Source organism: Mesocricetus auratus, unplaced genomic scaffold, assembly GCF_017639785.1.
Source record: "Mesocricetus auratus isolate SY011 unplaced genomic scaffold, BCM_Maur_2.0 Super-Scaffold_6730, whole genome shotgun sequence".
Classification (NCBI taxonomy): Eukaryota; Metazoa; Chordata; class Mammalia; order Rodentia; family Cricetidae; genus Mesocricetus; species Mesocricetus auratus.
The window spans coordinates 66,322,356-66,337,170 of record NW_024429184.1 but is presented as its reverse complement, the minus strand read 5'-3'; the positions used below and the strand labels follow the sequence as shown (position 1 = coordinate 66,337,170).

General features: G+C 44.5%; 1 protein-coding gene across 2 annotated transcripts in view; it reads left to right on the top strand.

Moving 5' to 3' along the window:
* Adhfe1 (alcohol dehydrogenase iron containing 1) overlaps positions 1–12,896 on the top strand; it is a 28,573-nt gene extending 15,677 nt beyond the window's left edge. For both annotated transcript variants that reach the window (XM_005066744.4, XM_040741457.1), the window contains exons 11-14: positions 2,125–2,203; positions 2,436–2,532; positions 5,573–5,730; positions 12,361–12,896. In XM_005066744.4, coding sequence (XP_005066801.2) covers positions 2,125–2,203; positions 2,436–2,532; positions 5,573–5,730; positions 12,361–12,444 — 418 coding nt within the window. In that variant the 3' untranslated portion in view covers positions 12,445–12,896. The remainder of the gene's footprint in view (positions 1–2,124; positions 2,204–2,435; positions 2,533–5,572; positions 5,731–12,360) is intronic.
* Positions 12,897–14,815: the final 1,919 nt, after the last annotated feature.

The following is a 14,815-nucleotide window of genomic DNA, read 5'->3' as shown; positions in this document are numbered from 1 at the left end:
AAGATGTTCTCCTAAGTGTAGTTTATGACTGAAAAATCTGGATGCACATTTGATTTCCAGTAATTAATACTTAACTAAAGTAGCCGGGCAGTGGTGGCGCACGCCTTTAATCCCAGCACTCGGGAGGCAGAGGCAGGCGGATCTCTGTGAGTTAGAGGCCAGGCTGGACCGACAGCCACCAAAACAATACAGAGAAACCCTGTCTCATAAAAAAAAAAAAAAAAAAACCTTAACTAAAGTATAGTACTTAATAGAGTCATTAAGAATAGTATTTAAAGCATATTTATCAAGGAGAGTGTTTGCAGACACTATTATATAACACCGGGTATAGGGGTCATACCGTGATCCTAGCGCTTATGAGGTATAGGCAGGAGTTCAACACCACCCTCAGCTACATGGACAGGTCAAGATCAGCCTGGGCTACAGGAGACTGTCTTAAAGCAAACAAGAAGACCATTAGGCATCGAAAAGCAATGCCCAAATTATAGTGCACAGGACTGGAGAGAAGCTCAGTGGTTTGGGATCAACAGCTACTCTTCCAAATGACCCAGGTTCAAGTCTCAGCATCCATGTGGCAAGTTTACTCCAGTTCCAGATGATCCAATGCTCTCTTCCAGCCTCCCTGAGCTCTGCAGGAATGGGGTACATGGCTATACATGCAGGCAAAACACACAAAGGAAAAAATAAAGGAAGAAGAAATCTAGAAGCTATGTATATATATATATATTATCCAATTTGATAATAAATTAAATATATTCATAAAATGGCTAGAAGGAAAGATAATGTGCATAATTTTATTTTATACAAATAACATAGACAACTATTAAAAACAATTGGAATTTTAAATAAAGTTGCCTTCGAAAGCTACATGAACCCTAACACTTCTTGAAAGCTTACTAAGCAGTAACTTTCTGATGCCAAGAGAGTCGAATGCATTTTAAATTATCCAGTCACTCACAGAAGCACGAGCTACCCATTTATCTCATGTAGGATGTCTGAGAACTTTTGGATAAGTACGCTTGTAATTCATCAAAATACTTCCTTTTATTGCTGAATAAGCATGCAATCTCCCAATAGCCTATATTAAAAGAATGAGACCCTTTTGCTCTTATTGGGCATTTTATTTTTACAATATTAATCGTGAATATTACATATTGACCTGTTATAATATTTATATTCTGAACCATCTACTAAACTATAATGCTTTCCTATTTGTTCGCTAAAAGTTCAAGAGAATATAAAGTTCCTGTTTTCTGGCAAAAGCAAAACCCACTGTGGGCTGGAGAATGAGTTTGGATCCCAGCACTCGCATAAAAATCTAAAGCTGGGCATGGACACAACTACCCATAACCCCAGTACTATGGGATTCAAAGTCTCTGGGGCTTGACGCTGCCAGCCCAGCTGCAGGTTCAAAGCCCCGTCTCAGGGGAATAAAGAAAAGAAAGGGTGATGGAACAGAACACCCAGCACCTGCTTCTGCTCTGTGCTTCCACAACGATTTGCAAAGGTAAAATGCAGGCACATGAAAGTCAATTAAATAGAACTGGTTAGCCGAGCTTCGTAGGCTAGGCTAGTCCTTTCTAATTCAGCACCATTAATAAACAACATTTGAAACATATACATAAAGCACTTCAGTTGTTGTCTGGGGCTAACATGGGAGTCTGCCTGCAATGAGACACTAGGTAGCTTTCTGAGAGGAATGCTTGATAGCTTGCTGATATATTGACTATATGAATATATGTATATGTACACATACATGTATATTTTTCATCAATCTAGGTATTTAAATGCATTAAATTATTTTGCATAAATCATAAGAAATAAACGACATTTGAAACAGTCTGTCAGTTATTTGCAGAATGGGTCACTAGGGGGTCCCACTTGCATATTGTCCAATGCATGCAACTCTCTGACCACTGGAGTCTGACCATTTCAGAGGTTTTTGTTAACGAATACACTAAACTTGGAGTGCATCACAGTACATCTCTGCACCCAAGAAATGCATCATGTAGAACTCCATGAGTTAACAGTGCAGGCCAGAGACGAGAGGAGCAGTCCCATAGCAGTGTCCATGTTACTGATTTCAGGCATCTGTGTGTCAACAGATTTTTTTTTCTCTTCCAGCCATGGCATGTCTTACCCAATCTCAGGTTTAGTGAAGACATATAAAGCCAAGGAATACAATGTGGATCACCCTCTGGTGGTAAAAATATTTAATAATAAATTACTCAGCTAAATCTTAGAATTGTCACGATTTCTCTGAGTGTACTTTTTTAAGTGGGGGTGGGACTGGGGATGGAACTCAGGACCTTGGGCAAACTGTCAAGAACTGTGCCACTAAGCAGCACCCCCGTCCGTGCTGCGAGTTCTCGACTGTGCTGTGTACTCCGTCTAGAGTATTAAGGAAGAAAGCTTCTCTGTCCATCTCTTCCCAGCCCCATGGCCTCTCTGTGGTGCTCACATCCCCAGCAGTGTTCACCTTCACAGCCCAGATGTTTCCGGAGCGGCACCTGGAGACAGCAGAAATATTAGGTATGAACCATTACTCCCAAGCATGTGGCCCTCCAACGTGGAGTGTTGTAGTTGTGTTTTCTTTGGGACACCAAAGTCACAGAGACTAATTATTGATTATGTTCGGCCTGAGCTTAGGCTTGTCCCACTAGCTCTTTTAACTTGACTTTTACCTATTTCTGTTCATCTAGGTTTTGCCTTGGGGCTTTTTACTTTTCTTTTATTCTGTATGTCCTACTTTCCTGCTTCTTACATGTCTGGCTGGCTGACTGGCTGGCCCCTGGCATCTCCCTGGCATCCCCTTTTCTTTTTTCTTCAAGCCTAAATTCCTCCTACTTACTCTCCCTGCCCAGAAGTTCTGCCTATACCTCCTCCATCCCTATTGTCCATTCAGCTTTTTATTAGGCCAATCAGGTGCCTTAGGTGCAGGCAAGGTAAAAACAGCAATGCATCTTTACATAATTAAACAAATGCAGTGTATCTTTACACAGTTAAACAGATACTCTGCAGCAGAGTGTTTCCCAGGAGCAATAACAAAAACTATCTCTTTGGAATAGCTCAGTGATAAAATGTTAACAACTTGCCTGAAGCCCTGGGCAGCAGGCGTTAAATACTGTAATTTTAAGATTCTAAGGACCAGTAGTGAAATGGAACCTAATTTGGGGTGGGGGTTGGGGGAGGGCATGGGAGGAGGGGAGGGAAACAGAGAGGGACCTGGAACTGACTTGTGAAGCAACCTTGTTTCTAATTTAAATTTAAATTTAAAAATAAATAATAAAAAAGAAAAAAAAAGAAATGGAACCTAATATACTGATTCTATTGTGTCCTGATGCTATTTGCTCTGCTTTTGTCTGTAATGAAAGTATTGTTGGTACACAAGTAATGCTGAGTTGCTGATAAAATAAGTCAAGAAAGCAGCAATAACCAATCACAGTTTTAACAGATCCAAATGAACAACCTATTTGCCATACTGTCGAGTAAGTAACCTCTCTAATGAGATGCCCACTGTGCCTTTTGACTCTTACAGAAATGAAATTATATTCTGGATACCCATAGTAGGAGGTAAAATAAAAAAAAAATCTTAGTATTTTATGAAACAAGAACTCTTTTTTAGTGACTTGGAGAACTTGATTGCCTTGTAGAACGTCTTAGTCCCCTGCTTGTATTTAGGGTGGGCGGGAAGAGAAAGGCTGTAATGAAAACTCCATTCTTCATTGTGCCCTTGTAGCCTGAGCCGTTGGAAAGATTATTCCCAAGGAGGCAGGAGCGACCGCAGACATCCTCCCACAAGGCCCTCCCTCTCCACCAGCCCCTGTGTGCCCCACAGCTCCAGGTGCTGTGCTGGGAATGTTAATGTCAGAAACCCAGGACTTCGAGCCAAACCCAGGCTTCAGTTTGCAGTGTGTACTGTGTGAGCACACTGGCAGATTTACCAGGGTCTGTATCCCTTTTCCCTTTAGGGAGGGGAATGTGCTGGGATACAGCTGCAGCCTTTGTAAATACGAGAATGGTGAAAATTAAAGGGGGGTGTGTATGTCCCAAACTGTAGGTTAGATCTACTGCAAATGGGGGAAACCTTAGTGAACTTACAGGGCATGTTCCAGGCAACACAGGCATTAGGAGAAGGCAGATCCTCTATTAAAACTGGGAGAAGAACACAGCAGTTCTTCCTAGCTGCTCAGGGATTTCAATATTACTCCATATTGCCAGTTAAATATGTTAATTCTCTATGAAATCTTAGGTTGTTTTTTTCTTAGCTAGACTGGTTCATTTTCTTTCATCTTTTTCTTTTCCAAGAAAATAAAATGCTTCATAGGAAAGCGTAGAAGTTTGTACAGTGTGTTCAATGGCAGCTATCCCAGGATCATAAACCCGTAACCCCATATCCTGTGTCACGCCTCTCACCTAATCTGCTCTTAGCTGCCTCTGGGTATTGCAGACGGCCTTGCCAGGCCTGGTTCACCTTTCATCCTGTTGCTGTCCATCTGGCCCCGTGTCTGCTTCTGTTTACCTGTTTCTGGAACTAAAGCCGCTCTGACCCTCACAGAAGGAAGAGGCTTTGATCTGACTTACAGTGTGCTACGGCGGGGAAGGGGCGCCTCTCCTTTGCAGGCATTGCTAGGTCCAGTGCTACGCTCGTTTGCAGTCTGCTAGCCTTGTGGGCTGCACAGGCGGCGTTCTGCTTAGATATATGAGCGGCAGGGTGGGTGCTAAGTACGGGTGGGAAATCTGTTCCTTTCCCCTGGGAAGTTCCACACTCCCCTGCCTAAGAGCAGAACTCCATGCCCCTTCTGCACGGACATCTCTATTATTGTTTGTGCTATGAGTCACTAAACTTCTGTCCTTCAATCTCCAAACCTTGGCAACCTTCTTCGCATCGTTATCTTCACAGGAAGCACTATTCCCAGTCTTCGTGCTCTTTGTTCTGCCTGACTCGCATTGAGACATTTACTAAGAGGAACATCCCCATCCTTTGGCAACACAGACCAAAAAAAAAAAAAATTAGATATGAAGCAGGAAACTTTTCCTTTCCTAGTCACATGTGACCCAGTTTTGTCATTGTATTTTCTTCCTTTTTGGTGGTCAGCATGTGGCATTTGTAACTCTGTTTGCAAAAGCCTAGTGTTTTTCTGTGTTCCTGTTAGAAAACATCGAACATGCACACCTCTAGATGTCAGTAAATACCAATTCTTGAGAGTCCTATAAGCTGTGCCCCCAAAAAACATGCCATTCCCCACATCCTAGCACCAGCCATCTTTCCTGCCCTCTGTTCAACCCCTCCTTCCTTGAACCTGTCACTCTGCTCCCCCATCACATGGGGGGGGACAGAGAGAAGTGAGAAGTCCCCAAAACTGTGAGAACCGAGTGCCCCAGCCAGGCTTAAAGAGCCTGGTCTTGTTAACGTGTCATCTGAGGGCTTGACTGCCGACCACAGAGATAGCTCAGGTAATCCTAGCAGTGCCCTGAACCCTGGTGTCTGGAGGTGGCATTGGGATATAGTAGCTGAGATACACCTAGAAGTTGTTTCCCTCTCTTCCTATGGTCTGCATTTTCCTCCTAGGAGCCGACATCCGCACTGCCAGGACCGAAGATGCTGGGCTTGTGTTGGCAGATACCCTCCGACAATTCCTGTTTGACCTAAATGTTGATGACGGTCTTGCTGCCCTCGGTTACTCCAAGGATGACATCCCTTCATTGGTGAAAGGGACACTGCCCCAGGTAAGATGCACAGCGTGGCCTTCATGTCTGCTACACACAGAGCTAGTGGGGGCTGCCAGTGACCTTGCGACACCCCTCTCATCCGCTAGAGAACCCGAAGCGCCTGGTCCCCAGGCCTTATTTTCATCTATGTGGCCAAACTGAAAGGATCCCTTGTGAAAGATCCAAGATGCAAACTGCCAATCTGACTTGAGCTACGTAAGCCCCTCCCCTTCCCTCACTTCTGCTGTTCCCCATAAGACTGAGCAAAGCCATTCCAGAAGGACTGCCCATGTTATTTTCCACCATAAATCATCACAGCTTCCTACTGTTCTGTAGAATACAAGCGTAGCTCTTAAGCTGAAACTATTACAAGTTTGCATTTGGATCATTTGAGGAAATTGTATATTTCATATGCATTTGTGTCCCTCTGTACCTTAATTCATTTATTCAGAGTTTGCTAAAGAATATACATTAAATTACTCACATTTATAAAATAGAATCATTATGACTATAAAGCTCCCTCTTCCAAGAAGCATGTGAAGACATGATCTCTGTACTCTGAAGCTAGTACACCACATTGCAATGGACCAAGGTCCTGATTTGTTGCAATGTACTACTAAGTAGGGCCCTCGGATCCACAAGCACCGGGTCTGTGGACTACACCATGCTTGCCATGCACAGTGTACTCCGTAGTCCTTCTAGTCAATATGGAAAAGCAGGAAAGCAGGGTCACCATGTGGCTCGTGTGTCCGGGGTTAAGCCCTCACAGATCACTCCCTGGCTCTGGGACAGCGGGCAGCTAGAGTATCCACATGTGCAGTGGTACCCTACTTACCACAGGCAGTGGTGCCCTTTCCTCATCACACTCCAGGAAAGCAAGGGCTCCAACAAGGGCCCCGTCTTCCCCAGCCCATCACTTTTCAGACCGTTGATGACCTCACCATTCACAGATGTTTGCACAGTTCCAGCTAACAGGTTCCTATGTCCACAGAAGCAATGAACAAAGCAATTTGGGGCAACAGAGCAAAGGGAACCTCAGTAAACTGGAAACACATCAGTAATTGGATGAGCAACCTTTAGCAACAATTATTATCCTTAAGTCTAAATTTAGGTTCCTGTGTGGGTTGACTTTCCTACTTTTAAGAAAAATCGTCAGCTGAGCGCTTCTTGCTCCCAGTTTCTTGGCTTCTCAGTATACTAGTGAAAGATGGCCCATGGCCACTGGTTTCCCTGACTTAGATTCAGTGGATCCGATCGCATCTAATAGTGTAAATGAGTGAGAAACACAAGTGTCTCGAGATACAGCATAGGTGCTGAGCCAACCCACAAATCCACAGTTCTAACCTGCTGAGTCAAATTGTAAGACCATGGGAGGTCATTGTAGCTATTCTCGCCAAGCCTACTGGTGAAGGCAGGACTCCGCTTTGCTCCTCCATCCTCTGTGGCACGCAGAGCAGGCTAGCAGACATGTTGAATGAACCCATACCTGCATCTTCTCCTTCTAAAACCACTGTCCAGGTGATCGAGCGGTTTGGTGGTGGTAACTATAGCTAGGTGTTTCCTAAGACTGAGTGAAACCAAGACAGCCATGAAAACTAGTCCAGGAATTCCACAGACCTAGGGGCCACCATGATTTCAATGTGGCTTGTGGCTTCTGGCTTCATGGCACTGTCTCGGGGATACTGTCTTTTCTGAATTTATCCCAGGACTATGTTCAAGAATGTAAAAACTTTAAGGCCAGTGAGGTCAGCAGGTGAAGATACTTGCTGCTAAACCTTGCTGAGTCAATTCCTAGGACCTACATGGTAGAGAGAGGTGACTGCCGTAAATTGTCCTCTGACCATCACACATGTTCCATGGGACACACACATACGCATAATAACTAATAATGTGATTTTTAAAAATAAAAGAATATGAATTTGCTTACTTCCAAGAGTTATTATGCTAGTTTTTGTAACTTGAAACAAACCAGAATCCCCGTGGGAGGGAAAATCCCAACTGAGGAATCGCCTCCATTGGAGTGACCTGTGCTCTGGTCTGTAGGGCTTTTTTTAAATAATGGGCCCATGCCACTGTGAGTGGCGCTACCCTTGGGCAGGTGGCCTTTGTTGTATATAAGAAAGCAAGCTGAACAAGCCCTGGAGAGCAGTCGAGTAGGCAGCACTGCACGGCTTTCTGCTTCAGTCCCTGCCTTGGCTTCTCTTGATGATAAACTATAACCTACAAACCTCTGGATGATAAACTATAACTTCCCCAAGTTGCTTTTGGTCATGGTGTTTAGCACAGCAACAGGAACCAAACTAGGGCAGAAATCTGTACCAGAGAATGTGATAGTGTGGTGATGGACGCGATCATATTGTTTGGGGAGAATTATGGAAGAATTTGGGAAGTTTGGACTTGAAAAGGCCACTGGGTACTCAGAGCTTATGAAACTGTTATGGGAGTTCAGAAGAAAGCAATGTTAAAGAGAAATGACGGAGGATTGGCTTCTGAAGTTCACCGGGAAGATAGAGTACCCCAAAGAATATTGGGCCACTTGGTTGAGACTTTGAAGTAAGAGCCCATGGTTTCTGGTCAGCAGGGACTTAATCAGCTCTCATTAACAACAGGCCAGGCCAGCACCATCGAAGTGAAACCTTTGCTTTCCTGAAATAATTGATTCTGGTTAGCTAGGGCTGGAAATCAACTGTGATTAACATCAGAGACCAACATCACTGAGAGAGACCTCCTGGGGAGTGGTCCAGAGAAGCTGTGGTCCAGAGGGGGCCACGGCTTCATCTCAAGCTAGTAGCCCAACTTGGCAGTGTGTAAGAGTCTCCCACGCGGTACTGATTTTGACAGCATGGCAGTAAGCCATAGTTTCTGCTCAGTTCCTGCCTCCAGGATCCTGCCCTGAGTTCCTGCACCACCTTCCTGCAGTGTTAGACATGACCTAGGGAGCTCTTAAGATGAGGAAGCCCTTCCCTCCCCTGAGTTGGTTTTGGTCAATGTTTCATCGCAGCAACAGAGAGCCCTCACTAGAACAGAAATAACCTGCAGACGAGGAACTGGTGTGGGGGCTTTTGTTTTGTTTTTTGGCAGCAGAGAACATTTTACAGGAATGCCATGGCAACCTCAGAATTTTACACATACAGTGGGCCAGTCTTCACTCATTAATACCTACCAGATTTAAGGTTGGGACATACTGGTCCCTGCAAAGGGCCTGGCCAGAAAGTTTATTTTACATAGTCTGTGTTTGATAAAGACTCTTTTATGTTCAGCAGCCAGGGGTCAGTTTTCGCTCGAAAGAACGAGCAGGCCAGTTTTCTTAACCAAACACACAGCCTGTGCTAGTGGCAGCGAGTGGCAGGCCTGCATGCAGAGGCTTCTAACTGCATGGACCAGCTGCAGAGGGAGCAGGCAAGAGCAGGTTCATCTTTGGAGCTAGATTTCTGAAACCTCTGGAAAGAAACATTTACATTTCAAATGAAAGTATTTCATTACCGGGGAGAGCTGTCTGCCCAAATGAGCACTCCCACTCTTGGTAGACGACCGGATGAAATACTGTCATTTCATGAATGTGCTAAAAGTAGAAGGACTTATTTCAGTGCCCATGTTAATCAGTTGTTCTTTGGTCTTCATGTCTGTAAAGAATAGCATATTGCTTAACATATCTTCATTCTGAAATCATTTGGCCTTTATATGGCACAGGACCAGACGCTTTGTCTCTGTCTGTGTTTGCTCAATCACTGGGTTTGGAAATGGAAAAATGAAAGCTAAAGAGGCTTGCATAGCTGCTCCTCAAAGTCCAGAGCTGCCTCCCTCAAGAGGAACAGATCCTGGTGAAAGATTCTGAGCTCATCAGAGGACTCTTCTTTGTTATAACAAAATGCTGTGGAAGCTGTTACCATCATCACCATCATCTCAGGCCATAACATGTACTGAAGGCCAACTCTTCATCCTGCCACAAACTGGATGGATGGATGAGTGATAGATAGATAGATAGATAGATAGATAGATAGATAGATAGATAGATGATAGATAAATAGATAAATGATAAATAGATAGATGATAGATAAATGATAGATAGATAGATGATAAATAGGTAAGCAGATCATTTATATGTAGATGATAGGTAGATTGACTATAAATAGGTGACCATGGCACCTCTTATAAAGGAAAACATTTAATGTCCTTAGACTAACAAAAGGAAGACATTTCATTGGGGCTGGCTTACAGTTCAGAGGTTTAGACAATTATCATCATGGCCGGAAGCATGACAACATGCAGACAGACATGGTGCTGGAGAATGAGCTGAGAGCTCTACCTGGATCTGGAGGGCCTGGCTTGAGCAACTGTGTCTTTGTTGTCATATTCAAGGAATCATTGCCAAGCCTGATGTCATCAGGATTTTTCCACAATGCATTCTTTCAGGGGTTTTAGAGCTAATACCTGGAGCTTACCTTCCTTCTCCAGGGGAGAGACAGGCAATGCACATCTACAAGTGAGATGTAAGAACTTCCGGACGATGGTCAGTGGTGGCATGGAATGCCTAAGTGAAGAGATAGAAAGAAATCCCGTGGGGACCATGTGGAGGAACTCCAGTGAGCGTAGTCAAGGGTCTTTTGTGGCATCCCCTACCCAGACATGGCAGCCAGGGAAAGACAGGATGAAGAGAAAGGCTAAAATGTAAACGGGATGGTGGCTCTGGGTATGGCGGTACACACCTGTAATCCCAGCACTCTGGGAGTAGGGGCAGAAGGATCAGTATACACACCACTGCTACAGAGTGAATTTGAAGCCAGACTGGGCTCCATAGGACCCTGTCTCAAGCAAACTAATAGAGGAAATGAGGGGGGAGTTAGTGAGGAGGCAGTGAGCCAGGGGGGTGGGGAGAGTGAGCCAGTGAGGGGGGAGGCTGAGGGGGTGAATCAGTGTGAGGGTAGGAGTGAGCCAGTCCGGGGGGGTCAGAGAAGGAGGAGGGTAAGTGAGGTAGTGGGAAGGAGGGGTGAGCACGTGGGAGGAATGGGGAGGGAGCCCGTGGGAGAAGGGTGATGTGAATGGGGGGGAGTAAAGGGGGGTGAGCCAATGGAAGAGGGAGGGTTGAGAGACAGAGACAAATTGAGGAGGCATCAGACATCATGATTTTTTTTTGACCTGAGTCTCATCTGTCCCAAGATGGTCTCAAATCCAAGGATGGTCTTGGGTTTCTGACCCACCTGCCTCTGTCTCCTGAGTACTAAATTAGCAATAGGAGCCACCGTACCTAGTTTTTGTTGTTATGGAGACAGGATCCAGGCCTCTCACATGACTAGGCTGGTACTCTTCCAGCTGAGTTACATGGCAGCCCCATGATGTTGTTCTGATCCCAAAGGGACGTTTATCCAGAGTTTATTAAGCCCAGGTCTCTGCTAGGACAAAAGGAGAGCTGGCTACTGTTAAGAGTAACCTCTAGGGGGCGATAGTGGAGCAAAAATGGAAACAGCCCATTGTAGGCCAGGGCGTGGTGGTGCCTTGGAGGCCGATTATTTAAAGGATTGCGATTCATCTTGAAGGTGGCTCTAAAAGACTTGCAGATCCACAAGTTTATCCTTGAGATGTTTTGTTCTCTGTACTACCTACTGGGTGTCATTTCTGAATTGAGGAAAATGAGAGAACTGGACAGAGTCAGCAATCTGTCTTGTGTATGGGACCTACCAGACGCCAATATCTCCTCCCTCACCATCTTCATTAACTCAACAATCAATTGCTGATAATACGTTTACTGTATGCTGAGCACTATGATGGGTACCAGACCAGAGCACCAAACACAGGCCTTTGTCCTGTGCTTGCCTGCTAACAGGGTTTACACCCAAACACCTGCTGTAAGATGTAGTGTTTATTCATCTGGGGGGCAGATAACATTATTTTTCAGTCCCTTGCCCCAGAAGGACCATGGAGCCACTGAGAGAACACATAGCCACAGACTGTTGACATCACCAACTCCACCCATAATGAGCACTGGAGAAATTAAGTAAACTGATAAACTGATTTGGTAAAGTAAATATGAAACTTTGGTTCATAAGGGGAAACATGGATTCCTGTCACGCATAGCCTAAAGGGCTGTGTCCTACAGAAAGTCCTTTTGGGTGCGTCTTAAGACCCAGCTGTAAAGCAAGTGGTCTTGAGTCAAGGACCAGCAGTTACATTTTTCTTGGCAGCCCTGCCATTCAATACTAGGGACAGCGGGCACAGGCCATTGGTGGGTCCAGCTTGATCAGTGGACAGGATGGTTTGTTCTGTACAGTTGAGCAGAAGGCAAAGGCTGATGGCTTCCCAAAGCCTCATGAGAAAGCAATAGTTCTTGAGAAACCAGTGCTAGGAATTAGCCGAAGCCAGTCAAGAAAGATGGTTTGGGACCTGGGGGCGGGGAGTTTCTTTGCTCATCGTGTTTTTTGTTTGTTTGCTCTTATTTTGTTTTGTTCTTAGCAGAAGATTTCTATATAGCTCAGGCTGCCCTTGAATTCATTATTCCCTGACCCACAAGTGCTGGGTTACACCAAGGTATTTCTATAGGATATTTAAAGTATCTAGTCACTATTTCTAATGACCAAGCTAATTTTCATAAGCACTTAGCATTGACACTGTCACTTCCAAGTCCCGGATAACCCCTTTTCTTTACTGTCTCAGGAAAGGGTCACCAAGCTTGCACCCCGTGCCCAGTCAGAAGAGGACTTGTCTGCCTTGTTTGAAGCATCAATGAAACTGTACTGACCGTGGAAACGATCACTGTCGCCTTTGTAACAGAAATCACAGTTAGCGGACGTGGGTCAGGCTTGTCTTTGTCTTTTATCTCCACACTTGATTCATCTGCTGCTGGTTTGAATGTGACACGATTGTATCCTTGGGAGATTCCTTGATGTTCATTATGTAAAACCTGGAGGTCACACTCCAGGGGTCAGTGTTCCTGCACCAAATCCTGATGAACACTCTCAGTCCATGTGCCAAATGGACAAAAACTGTCTATTAGATATACAAATATGCATAGCCTATGTCCAGACACTGCATGTCTAAAAGTTTATCCTGTGGAAATACTAGTATTAGTGTGCAAAAAAATGACAAGAATATCTCTGACAGTACCTTTTGGGGTAATAAAAATTAAAACAATCTAAATATGGTAGAATACTGTGGTATTATTAATAAAGATGAAGTAAATCTCTTGGAAATATGTGTGTTTCATAAAAGATGTCAGAAAACAAGTGGAAAAATTATACATTAGTATGGTTTGACTTACCTTTTCAACTAGATATAAATGCGTCTACATAGAGAAAAAAATATAAAACTAAAAGATATCATTGAAGAAATGAAATTGGGTTACAGAGAATTAAGGGGAAATGTGTGCTTAAAGTTTTATATTTTCAACTTTTTATGGTGCTGAGTTCTAATGAACTCAGAGCTTTGCACATATTAGACAAGTGATCTGCCTCTGAGCAGCACCCTCGGCCGTTGGCTTTTAAGGTAGAGGCTCGCTGTGTAGCTGTAGTTTAAGGCTGGCCTGAACTCACGATAGCCAAAGCTGGTCTTGAAGTTGGGGTCTTTCTGTCTCTGTCTTCCCAGCACTGAGATTATAAATGTGAACCACACCTGGCCTATTCTCTCTCTTTATATTTTATAAATGCCTATGTTGTCTGGGTTTGTTAAAGAAAGCCATTTGTAATCTAAATGGAAGGCAGGCTTGGGAAGATAGCTCAGCAGGTACAGTGCTCATCATGCATGAGTACCTGAGTTCAGACCCTCCCCATCCCCATCCATGCAAATGCCAGCCGCAGCCACCTACATCTGTAAACTTGCCACTGGGGTGGCGTGTGGAGACAGGCAGTTGCCCAGGGCCCACTGGCCAGCAAGTCCAGATTCACTAACACCCTGTCTCAGAAAATCAGGTGGAGAATAAAACGAAAGTGTCAACCTTTGTCTTCTACATACATATATACGCATGTACAGTGTGCAGCTACACACACCGGTGCACATACATACACCACACACACGAAGAGGAGGAGGGGCTTGGGATATAACTCAGTGGTAGGATGCATGCTTAGCACATGACACACACATGCACAAAGTGCACGCACACACCCACCCACACACACACACACACACACACACACACACACACACACACACACACAAGTGCTTTATATCCAGCACCCAAAGGCAAGCACAAGGTATACCAACAGAATGCCAGCTACACCTTGTTGGCCATGTCTACCTAAAATTACAGAAGGTAAATAATGGAGTATGAGTAGAAGCTGTATGTGAGTGAAGCAGAGAAAGGGTCAGCTCTGCCAATCTGAGTAACATTCACTAAAATTTGTCAATTAATGAAAGTTCATTTGGCATAGCAAGACATGGGGATTCTCTGATTGCCACCACCACCCTTTAAAAAGGTCCAAATAGGTTAGGTCAAAGAACTCTTATAATGTCCTGTTCCTCTGTGTCCTTAGGCAGTTGGTTCCAGGACTCCATGCAGATACTGGAACCTGTGAGCACCCAGTTCCTTCATACTCATAAAATAGTAAAAGTGGGCCTGGTGGTGGTGTCACACTCCTTTAATCCCAGCACTCAGAGGCAGGCAGATCTCAGTGAGTTTGAAGCCAGCCTGGTCTACAAAGTAAGTTTCAGGACAGCCAGGACTACAGAGAAACCCTGTCTCCAAAGACAAAAAAGAAAAAAGGTAAAATGGTACAATTCCCAGTACCACACACACACACACACACACACACACACACACACACACACACACACACACCTAGAAGCCACATCTCCATGTAACCTATGAACATCCTTCTGGCACCTCAAATCATTTCTAGATTCCTGCTATATAACACAAAATGACAAAAGTCTGTACTTTAAATTTTACAAATTATTGTAGGTCTGACTCCACAAGAGTCAAGCCAGGCAATGCTACCCAGCGCAGGAGACAGGAGAGCTATGGAGGGACAGGTTCCTGCAGGGTGTGTCTACATACTTAATCCCCACCAGCACAGTGTTCCGTGCACAGCTGATTCAGGTTTGGTCCTTTGAAATTCATGAAGCCTTTTTCTTCAGTATTTTCAATGTTATGATTGACTCACAGATGAAGTGCCCA